The sequence below is a fragment of the Sardina pilchardus genome, chromosome 21 (genome assembly GCF_963854185.1).
Source record: "Sardina pilchardus chromosome 21, fSarPil1.1, whole genome shotgun sequence".
Lineage (NCBI taxonomy): Eukaryota > Metazoa > Chordata > Actinopteri > Clupeiformes > Clupeidae > Sardina > Sardina pilchardus.
Window position 1 is genome coordinate 19,764,748 of NC_085014.1, and position 23,516 is coordinate 19,788,263.

The 23,516-nt window shown below is 46.2% G+C and overlaps 4 protein-coding genes across 7 annotated transcripts in view; 2 read left to right on the forward strand and 2 right to left on the reverse strand.

Annotated features, from left to right (window-relative positions):
* The window catches only part of med12 (mediator complex subunit 12), a 28,797-nt gene extending 14,488 nt beyond the window's left edge, over nt 1-14,309 (forward strand). Inside the window, exons 26-44 of one of the 4 annotated variants that reach the window (XM_062524037.1) lie at nt 50-213; nt 793-972; nt 2,265-2,336; nt 2,593-2,753; nt 3,210-3,371; nt 4,485-4,596; nt 4,854-4,943; nt 5,311-5,420; nt 5,915-6,050; nt 6,500-6,649; nt 7,632-8,030; nt 8,774-8,921; nt 10,224-10,435; nt 10,854-10,916; nt 11,116-11,339; nt 11,940-12,174; nt 12,637-12,879; nt 13,390-13,471; nt 13,785-14,309. In XM_062524037.1, the coding sequence (XP_062380021.1) occupies nt 50-213; nt 793-972; nt 2,265-2,336; nt 2,593-2,753; nt 3,210-3,371; nt 4,485-4,596; nt 4,854-4,943; nt 5,311-5,420; nt 5,915-6,050; nt 6,500-6,649; nt 7,632-8,030; nt 8,774-8,921; nt 10,224-10,435; nt 10,854-10,916; nt 11,116-11,339; nt 11,940-12,174; nt 12,637-12,879; nt 13,390-13,471; nt 13,785-13,822 (2,981 nt within the window). In that variant the 3' untranslated portion in view covers nt 13,823-14,309. The remainder of the gene's footprint in view (nt 1-49; nt 214-792; nt 973-2,264; nt 2,337-2,592; nt 2,754-3,209; nt 3,372-4,484; nt 4,597-4,853; nt 4,944-5,310; nt 5,421-5,914; nt 6,051-6,499; nt 6,650-7,631; nt 8,031-8,773; nt 8,922-10,223; nt 10,436-10,853; nt 10,917-11,115; nt 11,340-11,939; nt 12,175-12,636; nt 12,880-13,389; nt 13,472-13,784) is intronic. The other 3 variants (XM_062524038.1, XM_062524039.1, XM_062524040.1) reach the window with 3 other exon arrangements.
* Nucleotides 14,310-15,152: 843 nt separating this feature from the next.
* On the reverse strand, nt 15,153-17,821 carry mars2 (methionyl-tRNA synthetase 2, mitochondrial). The gene is made up of 3 exons (XM_062524428.1): nt 17,378-17,821; nt 16,527-16,861; nt 15,153-16,392 (listed from the first exon to the last, which is right to left on the reverse strand). Exons 1-3 carry the CDS (start codon nt 17,661-17,663, stop codon nt 15,202-15,204), a joined length of 1,812 nt encoding a protein of 603 aa, XP_062380412.1. The 5' UTR covers nt 17,664-17,821; the 3' UTR covers nt 15,153-15,201.
* A 108-nt stretch (nt 17,822-17,929) lies between these two features.
* zgc:101583 (uncharacterized protein LOC494104 homolog) lies at nt 17,930-22,120 on the forward strand. The gene is made up of 7 exons (XM_062524648.1): nt 17,930-17,994; nt 18,260-18,329; nt 18,793-18,934; nt 19,030-19,086; nt 19,470-19,560; nt 19,708-19,868; nt 20,919-22,120. The coding sequence occupies exons 3-7, from the start codon at nt 18,793-18,795 to the stop codon at nt 21,569-21,571; spliced, it is 1,104 nt and encodes a 367-aa protein (XP_062380632.1). The 5' UTR covers nt 17,930-17,994; nt 18,260-18,329; the 3' UTR covers nt 21,572-22,120.
* Nucleotides 22,121-22,266: 146 nt separating this feature from the next.
* timm8a (translocase of inner mitochondrial membrane 8 homolog A (yeast)) lies at nt 22,267-23,489 on the reverse strand. The gene is made up of 2 exons (XM_062524649.1): nt 23,254-23,489; nt 22,267-22,925 (listed from the first exon to the last, which is right to left on the reverse strand). Exons 1-2 carry the CDS (start codon nt 23,362-23,364, stop codon nt 22,764-22,766), a joined length of 273 nt encoding a protein of 90 aa, XP_062380633.1. The 5' UTR covers nt 23,365-23,489; the 3' UTR covers nt 22,267-22,763.
* Between the last annotated feature and the right edge of the window lie 27 nt (nt 23,490-23,516).

Sequence of the window (23,516 nt, forward strand, 5' to 3'; positions counted from 1 at the left end):
GAATTGGAGATATTTGTTGAGTGTGTGTGTGTGTGTGTTGGTTCACTAGGTGACGCCGAACTGAAAGGCTCTGGGTTCTCACACCCAGCCGGCCTGGACGACATCGGAGATGACGACATCGGCTCCAAGAAATCCGGCGGTCGAAATGTCTCCATAGAGACGGCCAGCTTGGACGCGTACGCTAAGTACGTGCTGAAGAGTATTTGTCAACAGGTGAGTTCTAGCCAGCGTGAGTGCCACTTATCACAGCCACTAATGTAGACAGCAGGGCAAAAACCAACTAGCTGGCCATTAACCACGACTCTCTGTACACACACACGCACACACACACACACACACACATACACAGCGGCAGACTGCTCGTGTAATGTTTTGATCATGTTGGTGGTTATTTTGGAAGATTGCGCTGGTGAGAGCCCGTCCCCTCAGAGTCTTTTGTAAATGTCATCATGAAATGGGAGGGGAAGATGGGCCTTCTCTCTGCCCTGTGGAGACTAATGGAGAGGGCTTTGTGCCTGGAACATTTTAATTATTTGTGCCTCGCACACACACACACACACACACATTCTTTTCTTTGTTTTCTCTGCTGTTTCTTTTCTTGCCACCAACCCCCAAGACGTACTTAATCCTTTGCTTACGTTTTTTGTGTTTGTCTTTTTTTCTGTCTTTCTTTCTTTCTTTCTCTCCCTCCATCTTGATCTTTCCATCCCACTCTCTAATTGCTTGTCTCTCTCTCTCTCTCTCTCTCTCTCCCTGTCCCTCTCCTTCCCTCGCCTCCGTCTCGTGTCTCAGGAGTGGGTTGGAGAGCGCTGTCTGAAGTCCCTGTCGGAGGACAGCAGTGCGCTGCAGGACCCCGTGCTGGTCAACATCCAGGCCCAGCGGCTCCTGCAGCTCATCTGCTACCCGCACCGCCAGCTGGACAGCGAGGAGGGCGACAACCCCCAGCGCCAGCGCATCAAGCGCATCCTCCAGGTGGGCACTTCTCTCTCTCTCTTCTCCTCCAGATACACGGCAACCCCCCCCCCCCCCCCCCCCCCCCCCTCCGCCCCAGTCACAGTCAGAGGTGTTAGGAGGTTTAGGAAGCTGATTGTGGAGGTCCCATTTCCCAGAATCCAATTGTGACTGAATAGGGAGTATTTCCAGGTAATGGCTACAGGTTTAATCAGAGAGGGCCACCCACGCGGCACGTCTATTGAACGTACCAGTGCTGACGTCACAGCCAGACAATCGGCTCAAATTGTGTTGCTTTGGATTGACGTCAATCACCATTATCTTAACTTTTACTCCCCCAATATCATTACCGACGCCATTGGCTCCCTGCCCCACACTCCATCTCCACCCCACGGTCACAGTTCCAGGAAGGGAGACAAAGCTTAGAGGTCTTGCTAGGAAGCTAATCATGGTGCTCCCATGATTACCTTTAGTAGGGAGCGTTTTCCAGTGAATAGCGAGAGGTTTAGCTGGAGAGGGCCACCCAACAACACGTCCATTGAACGCATCCTCCAGGTGGGCACTCCTGTCGTCTTCCCCCAACCCCACTGCTCCCCCCATTAGTCACAGCTAGAGGTATATCTAGAAGGCTAATCTTGGCGCTCCCATTGTAAGCTATTATGGAGTGTTTCCAGTGAATAGTGAGAGGTTTAACTTGGATAGGGCCACCCAGCGGCAACTCCATCACTGCGCTGAACTCCCACTGACCTGCGCCACTTGGACCACACCAGCTCTGATTAACGTGCCTGATGACTACCAGCTGCAAGAGGAGAAAGAGAGAGAGGGAGCGTTGGGGTATTGGGCTTCTTTTGTGTGAGATACAAATACAGGCGGCTTCTATTTTACCTTCTCAAGCCAAGAACATTGGATTGGGTCACTCTGAGGGTTAAGGCTGAGCGTTCGGTCCCAGCTGAATGAGCTGATGAATTGGTTTAGATTGGACTGGATTCAGCGAAGCCTTCACACATCTGGTTTCCACAATCAAGGAGAGTTGATTGAATGTCAGCAGTGCTCAGTTGCGAAGACTAGACGTTGTCATTGCTATGGTCCTCCAGGGAGGTGTCAGTTCAGCCCACTTTTGCTTCTTTGTCTCCTTTGAAATGAAATGGCCGCGGCTACTAACGCTTTGAGTAACCACTGCCGGTTAGTCGCTTGTCGCTAGTCCACTGTGAGGTGAGGTGAGGTGTAGTTATAGGGGTTACGGGGAGCCGCTGATAATCAGTGTTTTCTTTGCGTCCGCATTCCTCATCTGGTTCTGTTTTCGGCCCCTGTAGAACATGGATCAGTGGACCATGAGGCAGTCCTGCCTGGAGCTCCAGCTCATGATCAAGCAAAGCACAAACAACGTGAGTAAACAGACGCGTCCTGTCCCGGTCACCGCCGCGTGTGTGTGTTTGAGTTGGCGCCGGCCGATGGGAAGCATGTTGTATTCTCCCCTCGCTGGCCGGCCTGGGTGGTAACCGCCGGCTGTGTAATCAAATCCGGCTTAATCTGGCTGATGTTCTCCGCCGTGTCGCTGTCTAACTCTCTCTCTCGATATCGCTCTCTCCATCTGTATCTCTATCTCTCTCTATCTCTCTCGCTCTTGCTCTCTCTCCCCAGGAACTCTACTCCCTGCTGGAGAACATTGCCAAGGCAACCATCGAGGTGTTCCAGAAGTCGGCGGAGATGAACTCCAGTAACCTCTCAGGGAACGGCTCGGCCGCCGCGGGCAGCTCCGTCTCCAACAGCAACAACACCAGCAAGCTCAAACCTGTCCTCAGGTGAGACATGACCCCACAGTGACCCCGCCAAAGCCATTCACACCTCGTTGACCTTTTCAACAAACTCCATGTCTGCAAAATAATTTGGTCCACTCTCATAGCTGGTATAGAACTGTATTTGTGTGCTTTTGCTGTTGTTTGGAGCTACCACAACAAATCACAGACACATTTGTCCACCTGAAATCTGGAAACTATCACTATGCTAAATATACTAATCTCAAGTGTAGCTCATACACTGACCAGATAAAAGGTTATGGACCACATGTAAATATAAGTGTGTCTGTGTCTGTGTCTGTGTCTTGGTCTGTGTCTGTGTCTGTGTCTGTGTCTGTGTCTGTCTGTGTTGTCTGTGTCTGTGTCTGTGTCTGTGTCTGTGTGTCTGTGTGTCTGTGTGTGTCTATGTGTGTCTGTGTGTGTCTGTGTGTGTCGTGTCTCCCTTTATCCTGCCCGTCCCAGTTCGTCTGAGCGGTCGGGCGTGTGGCTGGTGGCGCCCCTGATCGCCAAGCTGCCCACGTCGGTGCAGGGCCACGTGCTGAAGGCGGCGGGCGAGGAGCTGGAGAAGGGCCAGCACCTGGGCTCGTCCTCCCGCAAGGAGAGGGACCGCCAGAAACAGAAGAGGTAACCGCCCGCGCACCCCTATGTCTCCATTTACCAGGCAAAGTGGGCAAAACAAAAGTCTATTTAGCTTTAGGACCAATTGGATATGACTGCACTGATGTGTGTGTGTGTGTATGTGTGTGTGCACTGTGCTCTCTCATGTTGACTTGGACTGATGAAAATGTATATAGCGGTTACGGCAATTTACAACTAAGTGTGATCTCTCTCACGGCCCTTATGCATTAAAGCTTAAAGGGATATTCCGCCATTTGTGGAAATACGCTCATTTTCCACCTTCCCTCGAGCAAAACAATCGATATTTTCCTTGTTCCCGTTCATCCAGCCATTCTGTGAGTCTGGCGATACAACTTTTAGCTTCAGCCTAGCATAGATCATTGAATCGGATTAGACCATTAGCTTCTCGCCTGCTAGCTTCATGTTTAAAAGTGACTAATATTTCTGGTAATTTTCCCATTTAAAACGTGTGTCCTCTCAAGTTAGAAAGTGCAATAAGACCAACTGAAAATGAACCCTGCCGTTTTTCTAGGCTGATTTGACATGGAACTACATTCTCATCTGGCGTAATAATCAAGGCAACTTGCAGCTACTGGCACTACTACTGCTTGATGTCTATGGGGACTATTTTCAGATGCTGCGTACGATATCACTGCGCCTATGGTACGTTTGCAAGTTGCCTTGATTATTACGCCAGATGAGAGTGTAGTTCCATGTCAAATCAGCCTAGAAAAACGCCAGGTTTCATTTTCAGTTGGTCTTATTGCACTTTCTAACTTGAGAGGAGACACGTTTTAAATGGGAAAATTATCAGAAATCTTAGTCACTTTTAAACATGAAGCTAGCAGGCGAGAAGCTAATGGTCTAATCCGATTCAGTGATCTATGCTAGGCTGAAGCTAAAAGTTGTATCGCCAGACTCACAGAATGGCTGGATGAACGGGAACAAGGTAAATATCGATTGTTTTGCTCGAGGGGAGGTGGAAAATGAGCGTATTTCCAAAAATGGCGGAATATCCATTTAAAGCTGAGTAGCTGTTTCATTATATATTATTTCATTATATTGCCACAACTTGTGTGTGTGTGTGTGTGTGTGTGTGTGTGTGTGCTCGTGTTCCAGTATGTCTCTCCTGAGCCAGCAGCCCTTCCTGTCTCTGGTGCTGACGTGTCTGAAGGGTCAGGATGAGCAGAGGGAGGGCCTCCTCACCTCCCTCTATAGCCAGGTGCAACAGGTAAGAGCCCTCCTCACACACACACACACACACACACACATACCTGCTTATACCTTCCTCTGCAGGTGCCAGGTGCAGCAAGTAAGAGCCCTACACACACACACACACACACACACACATCCATCCTCACCTCCTTCTACAGCCAGGTGCTGCAGGTAAGAGCCTATGCCTAACCTACACACACACAAACCACTCCTCACTGCGCTGTGTTCTGGGGCTCCTGCTGTAGCTGACGGCTTCTCCTCGTCTTTGTCCAGATTGTCCACAACTGGCGGGAGGACCAGTACCAGGACGACTGCAAGGCCAAACAGATGATGCACGAGGCCCTGAAGCTCCGGCTCAACCTGGTGAGGCAGCCAATCGCTCCACAGCCACGCCCATCTGTTCCAGCTCTTAATGCGCAGTCACAACGCAAACACAAGTGCATTCACTCAGCAGTGTTTTATTTCACCAAGTACATAGTGTTACATGTACAAGGAATTTGCCTCATTGATTTATTCTTTCCATTTCCCATTTCCATTTGTTCTTGTAATAGATTTATTCTCGATGTATTCTCCATTGTTTAGAGCATTTCCAAGACTGTGATTCTCACTCATACATAGAGACCGTCTTTCTCGTGCTTCTTGACGTGGTGATGAGATATCGAGGAGGATGTTGAAGTGGATTAGGTTTTTGTTGTTGGAGGTGTTTGACGTGTCGTTTCCTGCGCTCCAGGTGGGCGGGATGTTTGATACGGTCCAACGGAGCACGCAGCAAACCACCGAGTGGGCGGTGCTACTGCTTGACATCATCAGCAGCGGAACCGTGGACATGCAGTCCAACAAGTGAGTCACCGGCTATGACCCCGACAACTCACCAGTGACCAACACTCTACACACAATAAAAGGCTGTTCACGCCAAGAATGATAGCTATAACAATCGCTTAAATTACCTCGACGATAACGTTATTCATGTCATTAATGTCAAGGCTATAATGTTTGGATATTGTCATTGACGTGAGCTCAAGCGTTTTTTGCAGATATCATTAAAGTTATCGTTTTTAGTGTGACCGTCCTTTTAAGCAGATGCTAATATTGGTCCGTGTGTATGTCTCTGTGTATCGTGTCTTAACAGTTTGTCTGTCTGTCTTATGGTGTGTTTCCCTAATGTAACATGTCTCTCTCTCTCTCTCTCTCTCTCTCTCTCTCCATTTCTCTCTTTCTCTCTTTCTTTCTTTCTTTCTTTCTTTCTGTCTTTTCTCTCTCGCACGCTCTTTCTTTCTTTCTCTCTCGCTTTCTCGCTTTCTCTCTTTCTCTCTTTCTCTCTCTCTCTCTCTCAGTGAGTTGTTCACCACGGTGCTGGACATGCTGAGTGTGCTGATCAACGGCACGCTGGCCGCGGACATGTCCAGCATCTCTCAGGGCAGCATGGAGGAGAACAAGAGGGCCTACATGAACCTGGTCAAGAAGCTCAGGGTACGAACCCGCGGCCAGCCGCACACACACTCCTTTGTTATTCATGGAATCCAGAGTCTTTGGTTGTCCATGTCAAGTGAATTATTTAGCACTTTTATACACAGTGGCAGTGCTCTACAACAAGGCGAACAAACAAAGTGAATTTTGAATCTTGAATTTCCCCTTGGGAATCAATAAAGTATCTATCTATCAAAGGAAAAACAAGACTATGTCAGGTTAGGAGTATCTGCAGTGATAAGGTAGACTATTCCTCAAGTCCATCTAGAAGGATTCCAGATATTCTGCATATTTCTACTTTAGGTGTTCTTTTTTGCACTGTTTTTAATAATTTTTGTATGATATGTTTTTGTAGAGGTTTGAAAGGCACTTTCCCTATCGGTCTATATAGAAGATGTGTTTGTGAAACGAGTGTGTTTTTGAACTGGTCTCTGTCCTGTCCACGCGAGCAGAAGGAGCTGGGGGACCGGCAGTCGGAGAGCCTGGAGAAGGTGCGCCAGCTGCTGCCCCTGCCCAAGCAGACGCGCGACGTCATCACCTGCGAACCCCAGGGCTCCCTCATCGACACCAAAGGCAACAAGATCGCCGGCTTCGAGAAAGAGGTGCACATATACTCGCTCACTCCCAGTGAAAACGTGCGGTCACACACACACACACACACACACACACACACACCTACACTAAAGGCTTAATTTAATCTCTGTCCTGTCAACCTGCAGTCTGTACTCAACTCTGTGAACACACACATATGAACACACACCCCATAGGCTTTGTACATTTATCTGTCCTCCATCAACTTGCAGGACACACACACGCACACGCACTCATCACAGGCTCAGTTCATTATGTGTCCTCAGTCAACTTGCAGGACACACACACGCACACACACTCACCACAAGCTCAGTTCATTATCTGTCCTCAGTCAACTTGCAGGACTCAAGCACGCACACACGCACACACACATACTCACCATAGGCTCAATACATTCTCTAGCCTCTGTCGATCTCCACGGTAACAATTAGACGGGCTAAGAGACATCTGGGGACCGTTTAAATGGCTTTTAGCGACGAGGTCCCTGGAGGTGAAGGTATGTTCCACTTGCCTCCGGCTCCCTGGAGACCCAGGCAATTTCCACTTGCACAATTAAACTAAAGGCGGTCATTTTGGGGCGAATTAGAATTCCTGAAGCAGAGACAGCCCTCAGGCTCTCCGTTAGAAACGTTCCAGTGATCAGATTTGATGTGGAAATGGCTGTGAAATGCTCTTTTAGAAATGTCCCTATTAACTCCCATGTCTGGTGGAGTATTTCATTGTGATGTTGATGAATCACTGGCAATGTAGAGCTGGGATGGCAAAGCTAAGATAGCTTACTCAGTGTCAAGAATGGACACCCAAAGGGAGCAATTCTCCAAGTCTTCACAAAAAAAGCTGTTTTGTCAGACCACGACTGCAGATTCCGCCTTTTAATCGGAACAACCCCCCTGTTCACGTCCAGACTGAGCACGACATCTCTTCTCTGCCCACATCTCATCCTCCATCTCATCCTTTTCGTTTTTTTCCCTCTCTCGTCGTTCACTCCCACAGGGCCTGCAGGTGTCCACCAAGCAGAAGATCTCGCCGTGGGACGTGTTCGAGGGCCTCAAGCACTCGGCGCCGCTCTCCTGGGGCTGGTTCGGCTCGGTGCGCGTGGACCGCAAGGTCACCAAGTTCGAGGAGCAGCAGCGGCTGCTGCTCTACCACACGCACGTCAAGCCCAAGCCGCGCAGCTACTACCTGGAGCCGCTCAACCTGCCGCCCGAGGAGGAGGAGCCGCCCACGCCCGTCCCCCAGGAGCCCGAGAAGAAAATGGCCGAGGCGGTCAAGGCCTCGGAGAAGAGCGTCTCGGCCGTGCCCACCGAGCCCAAGAAGAAGTCCAAGAAGAAGAAGCCCTCGTCCACCGCCAAGCCAGAGGTGGGTCTGCCCAGGCAGGCAAATGGAACTCCTGTAAGTGTCTGTTTTTTAATGAGGTTAATGAAGTGCTGAAATGCTCTACACTCTACATTCTACATTCTACGTTCTACACTCTACATTCTACATTCTACGTTCTACACTCTACACTCTACATTCTATTTTTGTCTTGACCGTAATGAGATGTTCCTAATGGTCTATCACCAGACATGCAGACTGACTGACTGTGACATCTTAAGGTGCCAGTCGGCTAACACCTAGCTAACCACATTGAGGGAAATTCTCATCTGTAACCACATGCACATTTCACTATGATGCTAACACTCTGATGAACAGTGTCTTTGCAATACAAGTTCATTTGAACAAGTTGTGTACTACAAGTTATATTACTTGTTATGACGCACGTAGCCCATGGCTCTGAGTCTGTGATGAGTTGCTCAAAATTAATTTTGTAATCATACTGACGACAATGCCAGCACAGCTACGAATGCTTCTCTTTGTTGTTTTGTCAAGGTCTTGAGATGTGTGAGGCAGCGTGAGTATATTTGTTGCAGGTTTGCTGTGCCTCTTCTGTTTGATCTAATTGTGGCGGTTGGGGGGCTGTGGGTTGAGGGCCCTCGGCAGCTAACCACACTGAGGCGTCTCAACCGTCATTCCTCTTTTTAAAGAGGCGCCTGTTTGCCCACCCCTACAGAACATGACTGTGAGCGTATATGCGTCTGTCTGTGTGTCTGTTTTCAATCATACTTATTTGCCCATTTGATCCATTACTGACTCAGGATTACGGTGCCCGTAACCCGGCGGTGGTGCCCTACCCTGGAGGAATGGCTCAGGACATGATGGTGGGTCAGCAGAACCCGTATAACCGCATGGGTTACAATCCAGCCCAGATGGGCATGTATGCGCAGAACCAGCCTCTACCGCCAGGTGAGTCCCTTGCACCTACTGTAGCTGGTCATTAGGTGGGTCAGTTCTAGGTCTTTTGCGTCTAGCTGTTCTAGGTGGGTCAGTTCTAGGTCCCTTATTGGTCTGGTCTAGGTGCGTTATTCCGTGTCAAATCGGGTAAGGTTGTTACTTGTGGACCGCAAGGTTGTTACTGTACTGTCTCAGATTTTGTTTGTAGATTTTGTTTCATATCAAGAATGGGTCCCAAAATCAAGGCCTGCAAAATATATCTGTTTAATTTCATTTTCAGCCCTTGAAATTACCTCTATAGTTTTATAGCCGGACAGTCACATTATCTGTGAAGCAATGTTTGGACATTAATATAATGAAAAGTGTTACTCATAGCCTGCCCAAACTTTGTTGGACGGATGACAAACATGTTCTCAGTATAACATGAGCTATTACAAGTTATACAGCTTGCTCATTGATTTTCTACGAGCTCCTTGATTTTGAGGAAGAGGGTAAAAACGGTGACATCAAGGGTAGTATAAACGTGGTTTTGTACACATTTGGTATCAGTCATTATTTTTTTCTTTGCATACTATATTTCATTAATGTTGTGCCAATATTTGAGTTCTCCACATTTGTGCCTCGAAGATTTTAAGGATTAAACAGGTTGTGTTTTTTCGGCAGTTTTCACTGATTATAATGGTACGTGGGGAACCTTGTAGGCACATGAAAATCATTGTGAAATTAGCTCAGTGTATGCTCAGCTTTTTAAGATATTAATGTCCAGATTAGGCAGGCATTTCTGAGAGTGTAATAATACAAAATCAAGGGTGATTTTTGTTGTTGTTGTTGTTGTTATGAAAACATTGGAGTTTAACAAATATTTTGCATGTCTCAGTTTTGGGACCTAAATATTAGATAGACAAACCTTGAGCAAAATCTGAAACGATACATTAACCATTTTGTCTGGATTCAGTCTGATTTGACACGGAATGATCTAGGTAGTGGATTTCTTCAGTATTTTATTTAAGGGATAATGAATAGAACTGCGCTCGGATATTGGAAAATGATGCGCACTGGAGGAGGCGGTGATGCTGTGGTCACACCATGAAGTGCATTATTTTCCAATATCCGAATGTCATGAAGTCCGTTATTAATCCCACTTGTGGATACCACGACTGAAGTGACAAGTGCTACTTTAATGCTATTGTCCCAGCATGTCAACACCTTCCTGGGTAAAGCTGACTGTCTCTGTCTGTCTCTGTCTGTCTCTCTGTCTGTCTGTCTGTCTGTCTGTCTGTCTGTCTGTCTGTCTGTCTGTCTGTCTGTCTGCAGGAGGACCTGGGCTGGAGAGCCCTTACAGGCCGCGTAACATGACCCCCAACAAGCTCATGCCCACGCGCCCCGCCTACCCCGCTGGCATGCAGATGCAGGGCGCCATGCCGGGCATGATGGGCATGCAGAAGGAGCAGTTTCAGATGGGCTACAAGCCGCAGCCGCCCATGGGTCACAACCAGATGCTGCGGCAGCAACTGCAGGTCAGATTGGTGAGTCCCATGCGATTTTTTGACGCATGTAAGACTGCCCCGTTATCAGTGCAAGGGATGATGGGACATGGTGTTTTTGGGGTAAATGTTTTGACATGCTATTTCGAGTGATCTTTGACGGGTAGTGCTGCCAAGGGGTTTTGTTTGATGGTCTGCTTGAGTCCACTGAGATTTATTTCCGTCCTGGTCCCAAAAGTTAAATCCAGCTATTAACTGATCACATGAACCATGTTTGCTGTTTTCCAGTAATATCATCAAAGCTGGTTGAAGATCAGAGTGTTTGGGGAAACGCTAAATGAGCTGCCAGTTTTTGAATCCCCTTCTAAATATGTTGCCAACTGATAACTTGCGGGAGCCTCACGACAAGGAAATAATATTTGGCGCCATCAAGATTAATATTTATCTCCTCTCTTTTCAGAACCAGATGCAAATCAGGCAAATGAATTCCAATCCGCAGTATTCATCAATGCAGCCAACACAGGCAAGTGCTGATAAGAGTATTCAGATTTAGAAATATGAATCATTATTCATTAATTAAGAAGTAAACATATTTATTATTGTTAGAATATTACAACGTTTATATTGATTAATTGGGGGAGAAACTTCTAGAAAATGTCTTCTGGGAACTTTTAAAAATGCATTTTTATCTCTGAACAATATCTACTGCTGTTTGTAAACAGAACATCTCCCAAGGCTACACCACGTACATGACTGGAATGCAGTCGCATCCCTCGCAGCCGGGGGGCATAGTTCCTCCGTCGTACGGCAACCAGAATTTCCAGGGCAACCACCCTGGCACCAACCCGGGCGTGGTGGACCCCCTGAGGCAGATGCCGACAAGACCCAGCGGCTACGTTCACCAGCAGGCGCCGGGCTACACGCACCCCATGCAGAACGTCCAGAGGTGAGGGCCAGAACATCAGCACAACCTCAATGCTGGCCTCTGTGTTAACCCAGAGACTTTCTAATGAGGATTATTCTAATGGGCAATGAGCAAATCAATGCTTTTTAAGCCGCGTTTGTTGCAAAGTTGTTAATGCCACTGTTTGGTAGATTCAGAGGGGGTATAGAGAAGTGTGTGGTAGATCTACCTTCTTCCTGCTTCCATCCAGTTTTCATCTTCTATCCATTCTTCTTTTTACATGATAACGTAGTGTAAGCAAGCTAGCTACAGTATTCTTCAACTTATTTCCTGCAAAATGTTGACATAAACATAGACATGTTGTTCAAAATCATGACATAAAAATAAGAATATTTGTTGGCTTTTAGATGGCTTAGGATCGCATCAGGCACCTGTAAACCATATAACAAAACAGAAAATATGTTTAAACACTCAGGATTCAACACTTATGCTAACATAGTGCATATGCATCTCCCTCTCTCTCTCTCTCTCTCTCTCTCTCTCTCTCTCTCTCTCTCTCTCTCTATCTCTATCTATTTCTCTATCTCTCCCTCTCTCTCTATCTCTCTCTATCTCTCTCTCTTCTCGTTTGCCGGGCTCCAGGTTCCAGCACCAGCCCATGCAGCAGTCGCAGCTCATGCACGGGCTGAGCCACATGGCCGGCCAGGGGGTGCACCCGTCCATGCGCCCCAACCCCATGCTGGAGCAGCAGGCGCAGGCCCAGGCCCAGGCCCAGCAGCAGGCGGCCCAGCAGCAGCAGGCTCAGCAGCAGCAGCAGCAGCAGGCGCAGCAGCAGCAAGTGCAGCAGCAGCAGTTCCTGCGGCAGCAAGCACTCCGGGTAAATTGCAGACTTGTGCACCGTCATGCAGGCAGCCGCTCATCTCTCTGTCGCTGACACAGGCGGACATGCTGGGTTCTGAAAGTAAAATTCCTCATACACTGTGGAATTGTTTTCTTAATATCTAAATTATAAGTGGTGTTAATAAAAAAAGATCTTAAAAAAGAAAGTGAAATTCCTGCCAAGTATTTGATCCAACCATTTAGTAATCTTCCAGCTCATCCTAATTAGTAGCCAGGTAGATCAGCCAATTAGTGATATCACCCGTGTTCAGTGCACAGGTCAAAAGAATATATGGCAGGACTTACTTTCTGGAACCAGGATGTCCACTGATTTCAAAGAACCAGTGTCTACTGCAGCCACTCAGCCTGAGATTGCCTATTGATCAGTTGAGACGACCTAAACTTGAGGTCATTGCTGAATGCTAATGTGAGTGTGTGTTGGTGTGCGTGTTCCTCCCAGCAGCAGCAGCAGGTCCAGCAGCAGCAGGCTCAGCAGCAGCAGCAGCAGGTTCAGCAGCAGGTCCAGCAGCAGCAGCAGCAGGTGCAGCCCCAGCAAGTGCAGCAGCAGCAACAGCAGCAGCAACAGCAGCAGCAGCAGCAGCAGCAACAGCAGGTGCAGGCCCAGCAGGTCCCCACAGCGCAGGCCCCTGCGACCGCACAGAACCAGACACTGATGCAGCCGCTGCCCCCACAGCAGCCCATTGTGAGTCACCTTATTATGGGGGGGGGGGGGGGATTATGGGGGGATGGTTGTAGTAGTAGCTGTAGTGAAGGCCGTGCGTGACATGCTCGCGGTGTTAGCTCCACTCTCTTACACACTTGCACACTTGCACAAGGACTGTAAGCTATACACACTGTATGTTATACTCTCTCTGCTATTTATTCAAATATTTCTTGATCTTTCTTCTTCACAACTTTAGTTTTGTATAGGTTGAATGTAGAGAATCGGGGGCGGCGGGGGGGGGGGGAGTGGTTGTATTGAAGGCTGTGACATGCTCCCGGTCCGAGCTCCCCTCTCAAAGAGATTGCCAGTTTGACATGGCCAGAATTAAGTTTCATGTTCACATTATGGCCAATGTTTCCAACGTATTGCACAGTCTAACACACCGACATTTGACATGCTGCTGTCATACTGCTGTATTTTGTGTCATCTTAATTGTGTGTGTGTCTGTGTGTCTGTGTGTCTGTGTGTCTGTTTGTCTGTGTGTTGCAGTTTCCCCGGCAGGGTATGCAGCAGACTCAGCAACAGCAACAGACAGCCGCCCTGGTCAGACAGCTCCAGCAGCAGCTCTCAAGTAAGTCATCGCCTACACGCGCACACACAAGCACACACAACCACACACACTGCCAAACACGGCAGTGGCCGCCTGAAAGACTCACTTTGAATCGCATCATTTATTGGTGTCCATATTGACCACACCACATTGTGTGGGCCCACGGGGACCCAGGGTTGAGTCAGACTCGACCCACTCCATCTCTCTCCTGTCAGTCTCCTCACTGTCCTATTGCAATAAAGGCAAAAGGAAACGGCCAAAAAATGTCCAAATAAATCTCCCTATACTGTTTTAAAATACATTATGCTCTTCTGCTCTTTCTTCACTCCACCAGATACACAACCTGGACAGAACACAGCTCCCTATTATTGAGAGAAAATAAATGTGTGTGTGTGTGTGTGTGTGTGTGTATGTGAGTATGTGTGTGTGATTAGCGAGAACGACGGAGACAGCAAGATCGTGTGTATGTATTACTGTCAAGGAAGGAGAGAGGTGCACATGTGGATATGGATAAATGCCCAGCCGGACACTTTGCAGTGGCAGATTGCTGAGACCATGCAGACAGCTGACCTTTTGAGGGGCCTTCCGGTGGTTTACTGAATGCTAAAATGACCTGTAGCCTGTGTACAGCGCTCAAATATGGGCCGAAATCACGCCGACTTCACACCAGACATGTAATAATGATCTGCAGGGAAGGCACTCTGCTGTGAAATAAGTGATCATGGAGTATACAATGGAAAGAGTTTATGTAAAAAAGAAGTGCAAGAAATTATAAGAATAATGCAATTTTTATTTTATTTCAATTTGTACAATTTTTTCAGTTTGGTGTATTTCTCATTAAAAAAAAATCATGTCTGTTTTTATGCCTTGGTCTTTGTGTACGTGGTTATGGTCTTGTCGTGTCCTCCCACATACTCCAGTGACTAAAACTAAAGCAAACTTTTCTTTGCCTCATATTTGGTCTTATGAAAATGCTAGGAGTACTGCAGTCTCCGATTTAATAGTTTCATTAGCTCCCTTTTCATAGGTGTATTAATCAAGCACGATGCTGTCTGCATTCATAATCTGGGTGCTTGATTTTATATACCTGAGGAAAGGGAAAGGATTAAACCCATGAATATGCTGTGGTGGCTCACTAGTTTTTTAATCATTTTAAATCGGCGTTTTACCCTTATAGGCTGGTAATGATCTCTACAGACTCTCTTATTCTTTTGACCGTCAATTCAACCGTTGACCGGATCTGAACGTGGTATGCTTTTGTGGTTTGTGAAGCCTAGTTACCCGCCACAGTGGTTGGTAAGTTGACCAAATTCACCCACATTTGGCAGGTGCTAATGTCCACCCATTGTAGTCATTACTCACATAAGAAATTATGTAACTAGCCTGTGAAGTAGCACATCAGGTTAATAGCTGTAACTCTACTGTTAAACCAACACAGAGTGTATGGAATGCAGATTATTGGAAAACATCACCTGCATCATCTGTTTTTACTGGATTGCCCTTGTCTGGTGATTTCAGGTTCCAGCGTATTTTTTAAAAAAAGGGTCTAAATCTCTTATACTCGCTTTCCATCACCTTATCCGAGGGAAATCCTGCTAATGTGTGATGTCTGCTTCCATCTAGAGGTCACTGTGAATTTTGCTAGTTACATTAAACTGCAACAAAATGAATTTATAAAAATGACAAATGCAGATTTCCCTCCTCCAACAAACTTTATTACCAACAAAAAAAAAGAGGCATGACCTAAACATTTATTGAGAGGGTGGTTTCATTTTCTTGCTCTTTTTGGGCTTCTCTTTACCCGTGTCTTTCTCAAGGCGATCAAAAAGCACACCAGTGTCAGGCCCCAGTGATCGGCCTTCAAAAGAGCAGGTCCTCCCATGGTACCGCTCCAGGAAGCGCACGGCCTCCCAGGTGCGCTCCTCCGGCTTCACCCCCAGCCTGGAGAGCAGCTTATCGGCCAGTGCAGGTACCACAGGCTGAAGGAGGGTGCCGTAGATCCTCAGGCACTCCATTGACACATGGAGAATGGTGTCATGCCACCGTTTATCGCAGGCATCAGTGCAGTCGAGCTTCCATGGTGCATGCCTCTGGACAAAGCCATTCGTCTGCCGGACACATGCACTGATGGCCTCCAGAGCCTTGTAGATGTGCAGGCTCTCAAAGTGCTCTTGTACTGCGCTTGGAAGTTCAGTGACCGACTCCACCATTTTGTAATCTTCTGGCTTAGCTCTGCCCGTAGGTTCTTCGGTAGTATTTACAGGGAAGGAGCTGGAGCAGAAGTGGGGATAGACCTGAGTAGGGTTTAGTGTAGGAGCTGTGCATCGGTTCAGCAGTCCTCCGAGGGTGTCGGCCAGCTCGCTGTTCAGCAGCTTCACCAACTTGGCATCGTCGTAGTCACAGTCATGGTCTGGGACCCCTTGCCTAAGAAGGAAATATCTCAGGCCATCCACAGTGTATCTCTGCGATGTGTCTAAGGGGTCCACCACATTTCCGAGGCTCTTGGACATCTTCCTGCCCTGCACCGTCCAATGCGAGTGCACATGGATGACCTGTGGAGGAGGCAATCCCGCTGCCATCAGGAATGCCGGCCAGTATATAGCATGGAATTTTAGGATGTCTTTTCCAACAATGTGGTGGGCAGCGTTCCACCACAAACTGTGGTTCCCTGGGTACCCAGCAACTGTGAGGTAATTCACCAAGGCATCAAGCCACACGTAGATTGTCTGCTCCGGGTCACCTGGCACAGCAATGCCCCAATGGAGTCGGCTTTTCTGTCGAGAGACGGACAGGTCTGGCAGTTCGTTGTCCAGCCACTGGAGCACCATGTGGTAGAACCTCTCTGGCTGCACTGCGTTTGGGTTCTCCTTCAGCCACCGTAGCAGTGGAGAACGGAACTCAGAGAGGCGGAACATGTAATTCTCCTCCTTCATCCACTCCACCTGAGGCACGAGGAGAAAAGGGAGTTAAGGGACACTGTGACAAAAAAAATATAACTTCTCGAGAAGACAGTATTATTCCCCTTTATCACTACCATGGGATTTATGTCATTGTTAGAAAAGAAGATATACCAGACCTTGTGACCACTCTCAGTGGAAATCTGTATTATATTCCCATTGACATCAGAGGCTTCGGTGACCTGAGTTGGCATGAGAAAGCTTTCGTCTTGTGTGGAGTACCATCCTTCATAGGCTCCTTTGTAAATTAACCCTTTCTGGTGAAGCACAGTCCAGAAATGCTCAACTGTGCTGTGGTGTCGGTTTTCAGTGGTTCTAATGAAATCTGTGTAAGAAATGTTGCTTCTTACAAAGAGCTGTTTAAATCGCTCAGATACTTCACTGCAGAATGTGAGGGGATCTTTATTCACAGACTCTGCTGCTTGTTGAATCTTCAGTCCATGCTCATCAGTGCCTGGAAGACAAGGGCAACTTTGTGAAAACAATCAGGATGAGTCATTTTAAACTAAAAGTGGCCTTGACTGTCTCGTTCTTCCTGTTGTTAATGTTATAGTAAGTATAACGTGTGGACGTTGTCATTCACATTAGGACAAGTGATACAGTTTAGGCTACGGTTTTAAGTTTGCCATTATCGTTATCTTGTCATTCTTAGTGTGAACGTCTCTTTAAGCAGATGCCAATCTCTGAGTGTGAGTGTGTGTGTGTGTGTGTGTCTGTCTGTCTGTCTGTCTGTCTGTCTGTCTGTCTGTCTGTCTGTCTGTGGAGCTATCGTGTCTAACAGTCTTTTCAGTGTGTCTGACAAACAAACACAAACAAACACACACACACACACACACACACACACACACACACACACACACACACACACACACACACACACACACACACACACACACACACACACACACACACACACACACACACACACACACACACACACACACACACACACACACACACACACACTTACCAGTTGCAAATCTAGAGTTGAATCCCTGCAAGAGTTTGGACCTGTGCAAACAATCAGCAGTCACTGCTGAATAAAGGTGTCCAATGTGAGGAGCAGCATTTACATAGAAGATTGGGGTTGTTATGTAGAACGCTTTTCCAGCGTTGTCCGTGTGCGTGAATCGTGAAGAGATCCATTGATAGCTCCACAAGGATGACTTCAGCGGTAGTTTGGAGGAGAGCTGACTCCTTGACCTTACATAGTCGAAACAACGTGCCAGCACAGTGATATGCGGCTTCATCTTCATGTGCGAGTTCTTAGATAAAGCGTTGTCGGTAAGTTGATATTTATATTTAATCTAAATTGTCCCCACATTGCGTTGTTCCTTTCCCAGTAATTTATCTGCGGTTTCGCCCATGACCCATTCAAGCAAGAGATACAGCATAGTATGCATGCTTCAATGTTACGCCAGTCCACTCCAGTACAGTAAACTTCCGGGAAGCGCGTGATACGAGCTGACGTCACATTATCCAAGCCACTAGGGGGCGCTAAAGACTCGCTCTCTATCTACGGTTCTGACCCCACCTGACTTCTGTGTTATCAAGATAAGTTGCATCTGTCACATCAACTTACAATGAGTGAGTAATATAATGTTATGCGACATTCTGAATATAATGTATATGTTCTCGTGATGAAAGGTTAGCGGATAAACGCAAGCCATTCTAACTATTTTAAACATTAACAAAGTTTAATTTATCTCTGTCTACAAACATGGGTTTTTTAGGTCTATGTGTTGATCCATTTGGGCTACTGTAATATTACCAGCATTGACAATATCTAACTAAGCGCTAGCATTTGCTAAAAACCGAGAACAGTTCAATTTTCACACTAAACCACCATCAGGAAGTTTGGTTTACACACGGCTGGCTGAACAGACGTTGCGTGCCTACAACGAACGGATTAAGCAAGAGAGGTATGTACGAACACTTTCAGGAATTAATGTACAATTGTCATAGAATAGCCTATATTTGTTCTCAGTGTCGAGATGTAGGCTATGCCAAGCTATCTCTCAAGTTTTACATAGTAGTCAATCTGACACACACACACACACACACACACACACACACACACACACACACACACACACACACACACACACACATACACACAACGCACACACACAATTGAATCGTACTTTGTATACGTGGATTGAACAGTACAAAACAATGTTTTGTGTCTATGGTTCAGACACATTTGACATTAGTTTAGTACGCAACTATCCCTTTCATTTGTGTTGAGCGCAAGAGGAATGTGTCACATGATTCCGTGGCTCACATGAACAAGAAATGATTTGCACTTCTTAAAGAGAATGAATTAGTTCCGTTTCTTTAAATGATATCCATGGTTAACCGATGCGATGATCCCTGTTTTTATAGATGGATGCTGAAGTTGCAACTTCAATTGACTTCTACATTGGACTGTCTTTAGCGGTCAGTTCATGTCTCTTCATTGGAGGAAGCTTTATTTTGAAGAAGAAGGGGCTCTTACGTTTGGCAAGCAAAGGGTCTATGAGAGCAGGTATGTTTTCCTATGTGCTGCTAGATGATTAATGAATTTATGAAATGCTGTACCACATATGATTCAAGGACACAGTTGATGCAATTCTTGTTTAGGTCAGGGCGGATATGCTTACCTGAAGGAGTGGTTATGGTGGGCTGGACTTATATCAAGTAAGTTGGAGAGGAGAACACAATGCCTGAGCGTTATTACATCAGAGAGCACAGCTCCCAGTGACTAAGCCAGTTGATGCTGCTTTTTTTTTGTCTTGCATTGTCTTACACAATGATCATTTTATTTGTCTTGAACATTGTGGTCTTTGTTTTCACATAGTCATGGGAAAGTCATTGTGGGGTCGGTATTGCCACCGATCTGACACAAACACTCATATATAATCAGATATGTTCAAATTGCTGTAGCTCATAGGCTACCAATCGTATTGGCTTGGCATGAAGCATTTAGCATTTATATTTATTTACATTCCAAAAAAAGAAAGTTGGATAGTTAGTTAGAGAAAGTTGGATAAAACACATTTTTACTAGGCTCTGTTTGGCAGTGGGAGCAGGAGAAGCTGCCAATTTTGCTGCATATGCCTTTGCCCCAGCGATGTTAGTGACCCCTCTTGGAGCACTGAGTGTATTGGTGAGGTATGTATGATTTCATATGTTAAGATCTAAAGAAAACTAAGTTAAATGTCTCTTCTACTCTTTAAAAGATTCACGCAGGTGTGTTGGTTTGTTACACATTTTGCTATTTTGACCAGATTTAATTGAGGCATTTTCTGTTTGCCACAGCGCCGTGTTGTCCTCCTACTTCCTGGATGAGCGGCTGAATGTCCATGGGAAGATCGGCTGCCTGCTTTGCATTCTGGGTTCCACAGTGATGGTAATTCATGCACCCCAAGAGGAGGAGGTGGACTCATTAAGTGCCATGGCTGAGAAGCTCAAAGACCCAGGTACTGTATGTTTACTGCTGCTCATGCGTTGTACCACATGTATGCATATGGAAGTACACTATATTGCCAAAACTATTGGGTCACTTGCCTTGACTCGCATCCAGGTGGACAATTAAAGACTTATTCTATTCTATTCTATATGATTTTAAGTGGCATTCTTAATCCATAGGGTTACTATTACATTGGTCCACTCTTTGCAGCTATAACAGCTTGAATTCTTCTAGGAAGGCTTTCCACAAGGTTTAGGAGTGTGTTTATAGGAATTTTTGACCATTCTTCCAGAAGCGCATTTGTGAGGTCACACACTGATGTTGGAGGAGGAGACTGGCTCTCAGTCTCTGCTCTAATTCATCCCAGAGGTGTTCTATTGGGTTGAGGTCCGTACTCTATGCAAATCAGTCTAGTTCATCCACATAAACTCTATCATCCATATCTTTATGGACTTTGCTTTGTGCACTGGGGCAGTCATGTTGGAACAGAAAGGGGCCATCCCCAAACTGTTTCCACAAAGTTAGGAGCATGGAATTGTCTTGGTTAATGCTGAAGCATTCAGAGTTCCTTTCACTGGAACTAAGGGGCCAAGCCCACCTCGGGGATGGCCCCTTCCTGTTCCAACATGACTGTGTACCAGTACACAAAGCAAGGTCTATGAAGACTTGGATGACAGAGTTTGGTATGGAGAAACTTGACTGGCCTGCACAGAGTCATGACCTCAATTCAATAGAACACCTTTGGGTCTGCCAGTCTCCTCGTCCACCATCAGTGTGTGACCGCGCATCTGCAAGAATGGTAAAAAAAATCCTATGAACACACTCCTTAAAAAGCCTTCCCAGAAGAGTTGAAGCTGTTATAGCTGCAAAGTGTGGACTGACGTCATATTAACCCTATGGATTAAGAATGGGATGTCACTTAAATTCATATCCAAGTTCAGGCAGGTGACCGTGACCCAATACTTTTGGCAATATAGTGTATATGAACATGGTTCAGATATATAGTTTGTGAGTGCTGGACCTTTTCTCAATCTTTGCTCTTCTCTTTTGGTTTGGACAGGGTTCATTGTGTTTGCCGTGTGTATTGTGGCAAGCAGCCTTGTGCTCATCTTCTTTGTGGCTCCACGATACGGCCAGAAGAATGTGCTCGTCTACATCCTCATTTGCTCTGTGATTGGCTCCCTGTCTGTGTCTTGCGTCAAGGGCCTCGGACTCGGCATTAAAGAGCTGTTTGCAGGCACTGCCGTGCTGAAGCACCCTCTGTTTTGGGCTTTACTCATATGCCTGGTTGTTTGCATCAGCATCCAGATCAGCTACTTGAACAAAGCCCTGGACATCTACAACACATCTCTGGTAACACCGATCTACTATGTGTTCTTCACCACGTCCGTCATGGCCTGTTCGGCCATCTTGTTTAAGGAGTGGCTGCGTATGACTGTGGACGGTGCGTTGGGCACCATCAGTGGCTTCCTCACCATCATCCTGGGCATCTTTCTCCTTCACGCCTTTAAAGACATCACCTTCACCTGGGACTCCTTACCTCTGTACCTCCGCCAGGTTCCCCAGAGCTCCCCATGGGCTCAACCCTACACCCCGCTGCCAAGTCACGGCTTCCCTGAGGACAGAAAGGCGCCTCTCCGGGACACTGCCAACAATACTGGTGCACCTCCGGAGGTCACAGAGAGGAGAAACAATGGCACGCTCACAATCTAACACAAAAGACAGAACCAAAGCATTAACATATTCCCAGCAGCGAGTGGCAGAAACTATGCTGTTGGGTAAGTCGTGAACACTGTAATAACTGCCCTTGGTTGTCCTTTGCACTCCAGTAGTGCTCAGACATCACTTTAGTCTTACTGAAAATGACGGTACATTATTGAACGCATGCCTTGCTATATGTTCTTTTTGTTTTTTTACTAAATGTGTTACTCTTTTTACTCTTTTTATAGTTATTTCTAAAAAAAAAGCATTACATTAACCTATGTGTACTTATTTCTACCAAAGATCAAATGACTGTATATCACCTAACAGCAGTCTTGTCTCAAGAGTAGTGAGAACAATGATTGCGCTATTGCAGAAATGATGAGTGACCTCAAAGTTGATTAACTTATTTATTTGGCCAAGCCTTGATCTAGTATTGTTGTATATATGTATTTATTTAGAGTAGAAAATATTCTTCAAATTAAATCCAGTCATATTTTATTGCTGCCATTAACCAAATGTTTGTGTTGCTATTAATGTAATAAAAACGTTGTCAGATAACTAAGTCGAATGGTAACCTTATTGATAGTGACAGATTATTTGACAAGGTCTTACTGAATAGCTTCTTCTGATGGTATAATGTTTTCCTCAGAAGACTTATGACATGTGTTATTTAACCATAACAAAAATAACACTACAATGACAACTTGTTGTTTCCTTTTTTATTGCCAATATACAATGACATGACTCATCTGACAAGACATATTCCATCGTTCCCAACAACAATGAAACAAATCCAAATGTCCTTTATGCGAGCTGTGACATTCGATGGATTAGAGGGCGGTGAGGTAAGTGTCTCGCAGTAGTCCTCATTCTTCAAGACCACAAGCTGTTACCAAACAGGACAAAACCATACGTGAGGCAATACCTCCAATCTAAATTATTCCAGAAATGCCATCTTCCTCTGTTTGACTGGTGAGAGGTCAAGCATCACAGATCCTCCCCATGAAATGTGGGTCCCCTCCTACGTAACAGTGGTTTGGAGACATAATGCAAAGAGCAAGAGGCACTTTCTCTTTAAATTGTCACATTTTGTTTTGTCTTACAGGGTTCACCTCACAGTATACACGCAAGCTTGGGGTGACCCAAGACCAACCTGGCCGGACGCAGATATGTGCCATTAGTCCAATGAGCGTTTATGCCGCTATTCGGACATGGTCTCTGTGAAGGAACCTTTACTCCTTTGGGTTTGCTCGAGTCTGTTGAGGATAAACTGGCTCGTGTCAATGAAGCGTTCAACACAGTTTACAAAGCAGACCTCCGTCCTTGAGTCTAGCTTAGGGCCCGGTTTATCCATACACTTCTCCTAGAACAGCAAGACAACAGATATACCAGGTTACTGGTGTTCACGTACATAATGTCAACCAGGGTTCATTTACATTGTTTGAAGAAGGGGGCAGGCCTACCTATCTGTTAGCATTAGCTAGCCTTTTAGCCTAAAACACGCGTTTAAACGATGCTGTCAAAATAACATGACATAACCATCTTTATTTGTCGTCCATGTCCAAAGATCGCGTGTCTATCAGATATTATAACATTTAAACGGGTTATTCAAATGGTTAAGCTAGCGTTAGCTTAGTACTAACGTTAGCCAACCAGACACAACCGACTGCACTGCACTGCACTGTACTTACCCAACACACTTCAGTCATTTGATGAACCAGCTGCTGAAACCTCTGCTTTTGTGACTCGATTTCGATGAAATGTTGCAGCTGGGGATCTGCGGTTACTCCCTGACCGTCCATTACTACTTTTCAAAAACACTGGCTTAGACGTAAACGTCTAGATCAGTAAATACAATAATTATAAGCGAGTAGCGCTGCACAGACCCTGACCTTCACGTGTCTTGATAGGCTGCTTACATCACAGGAAACGGAAAATACTTTATCCAATCACA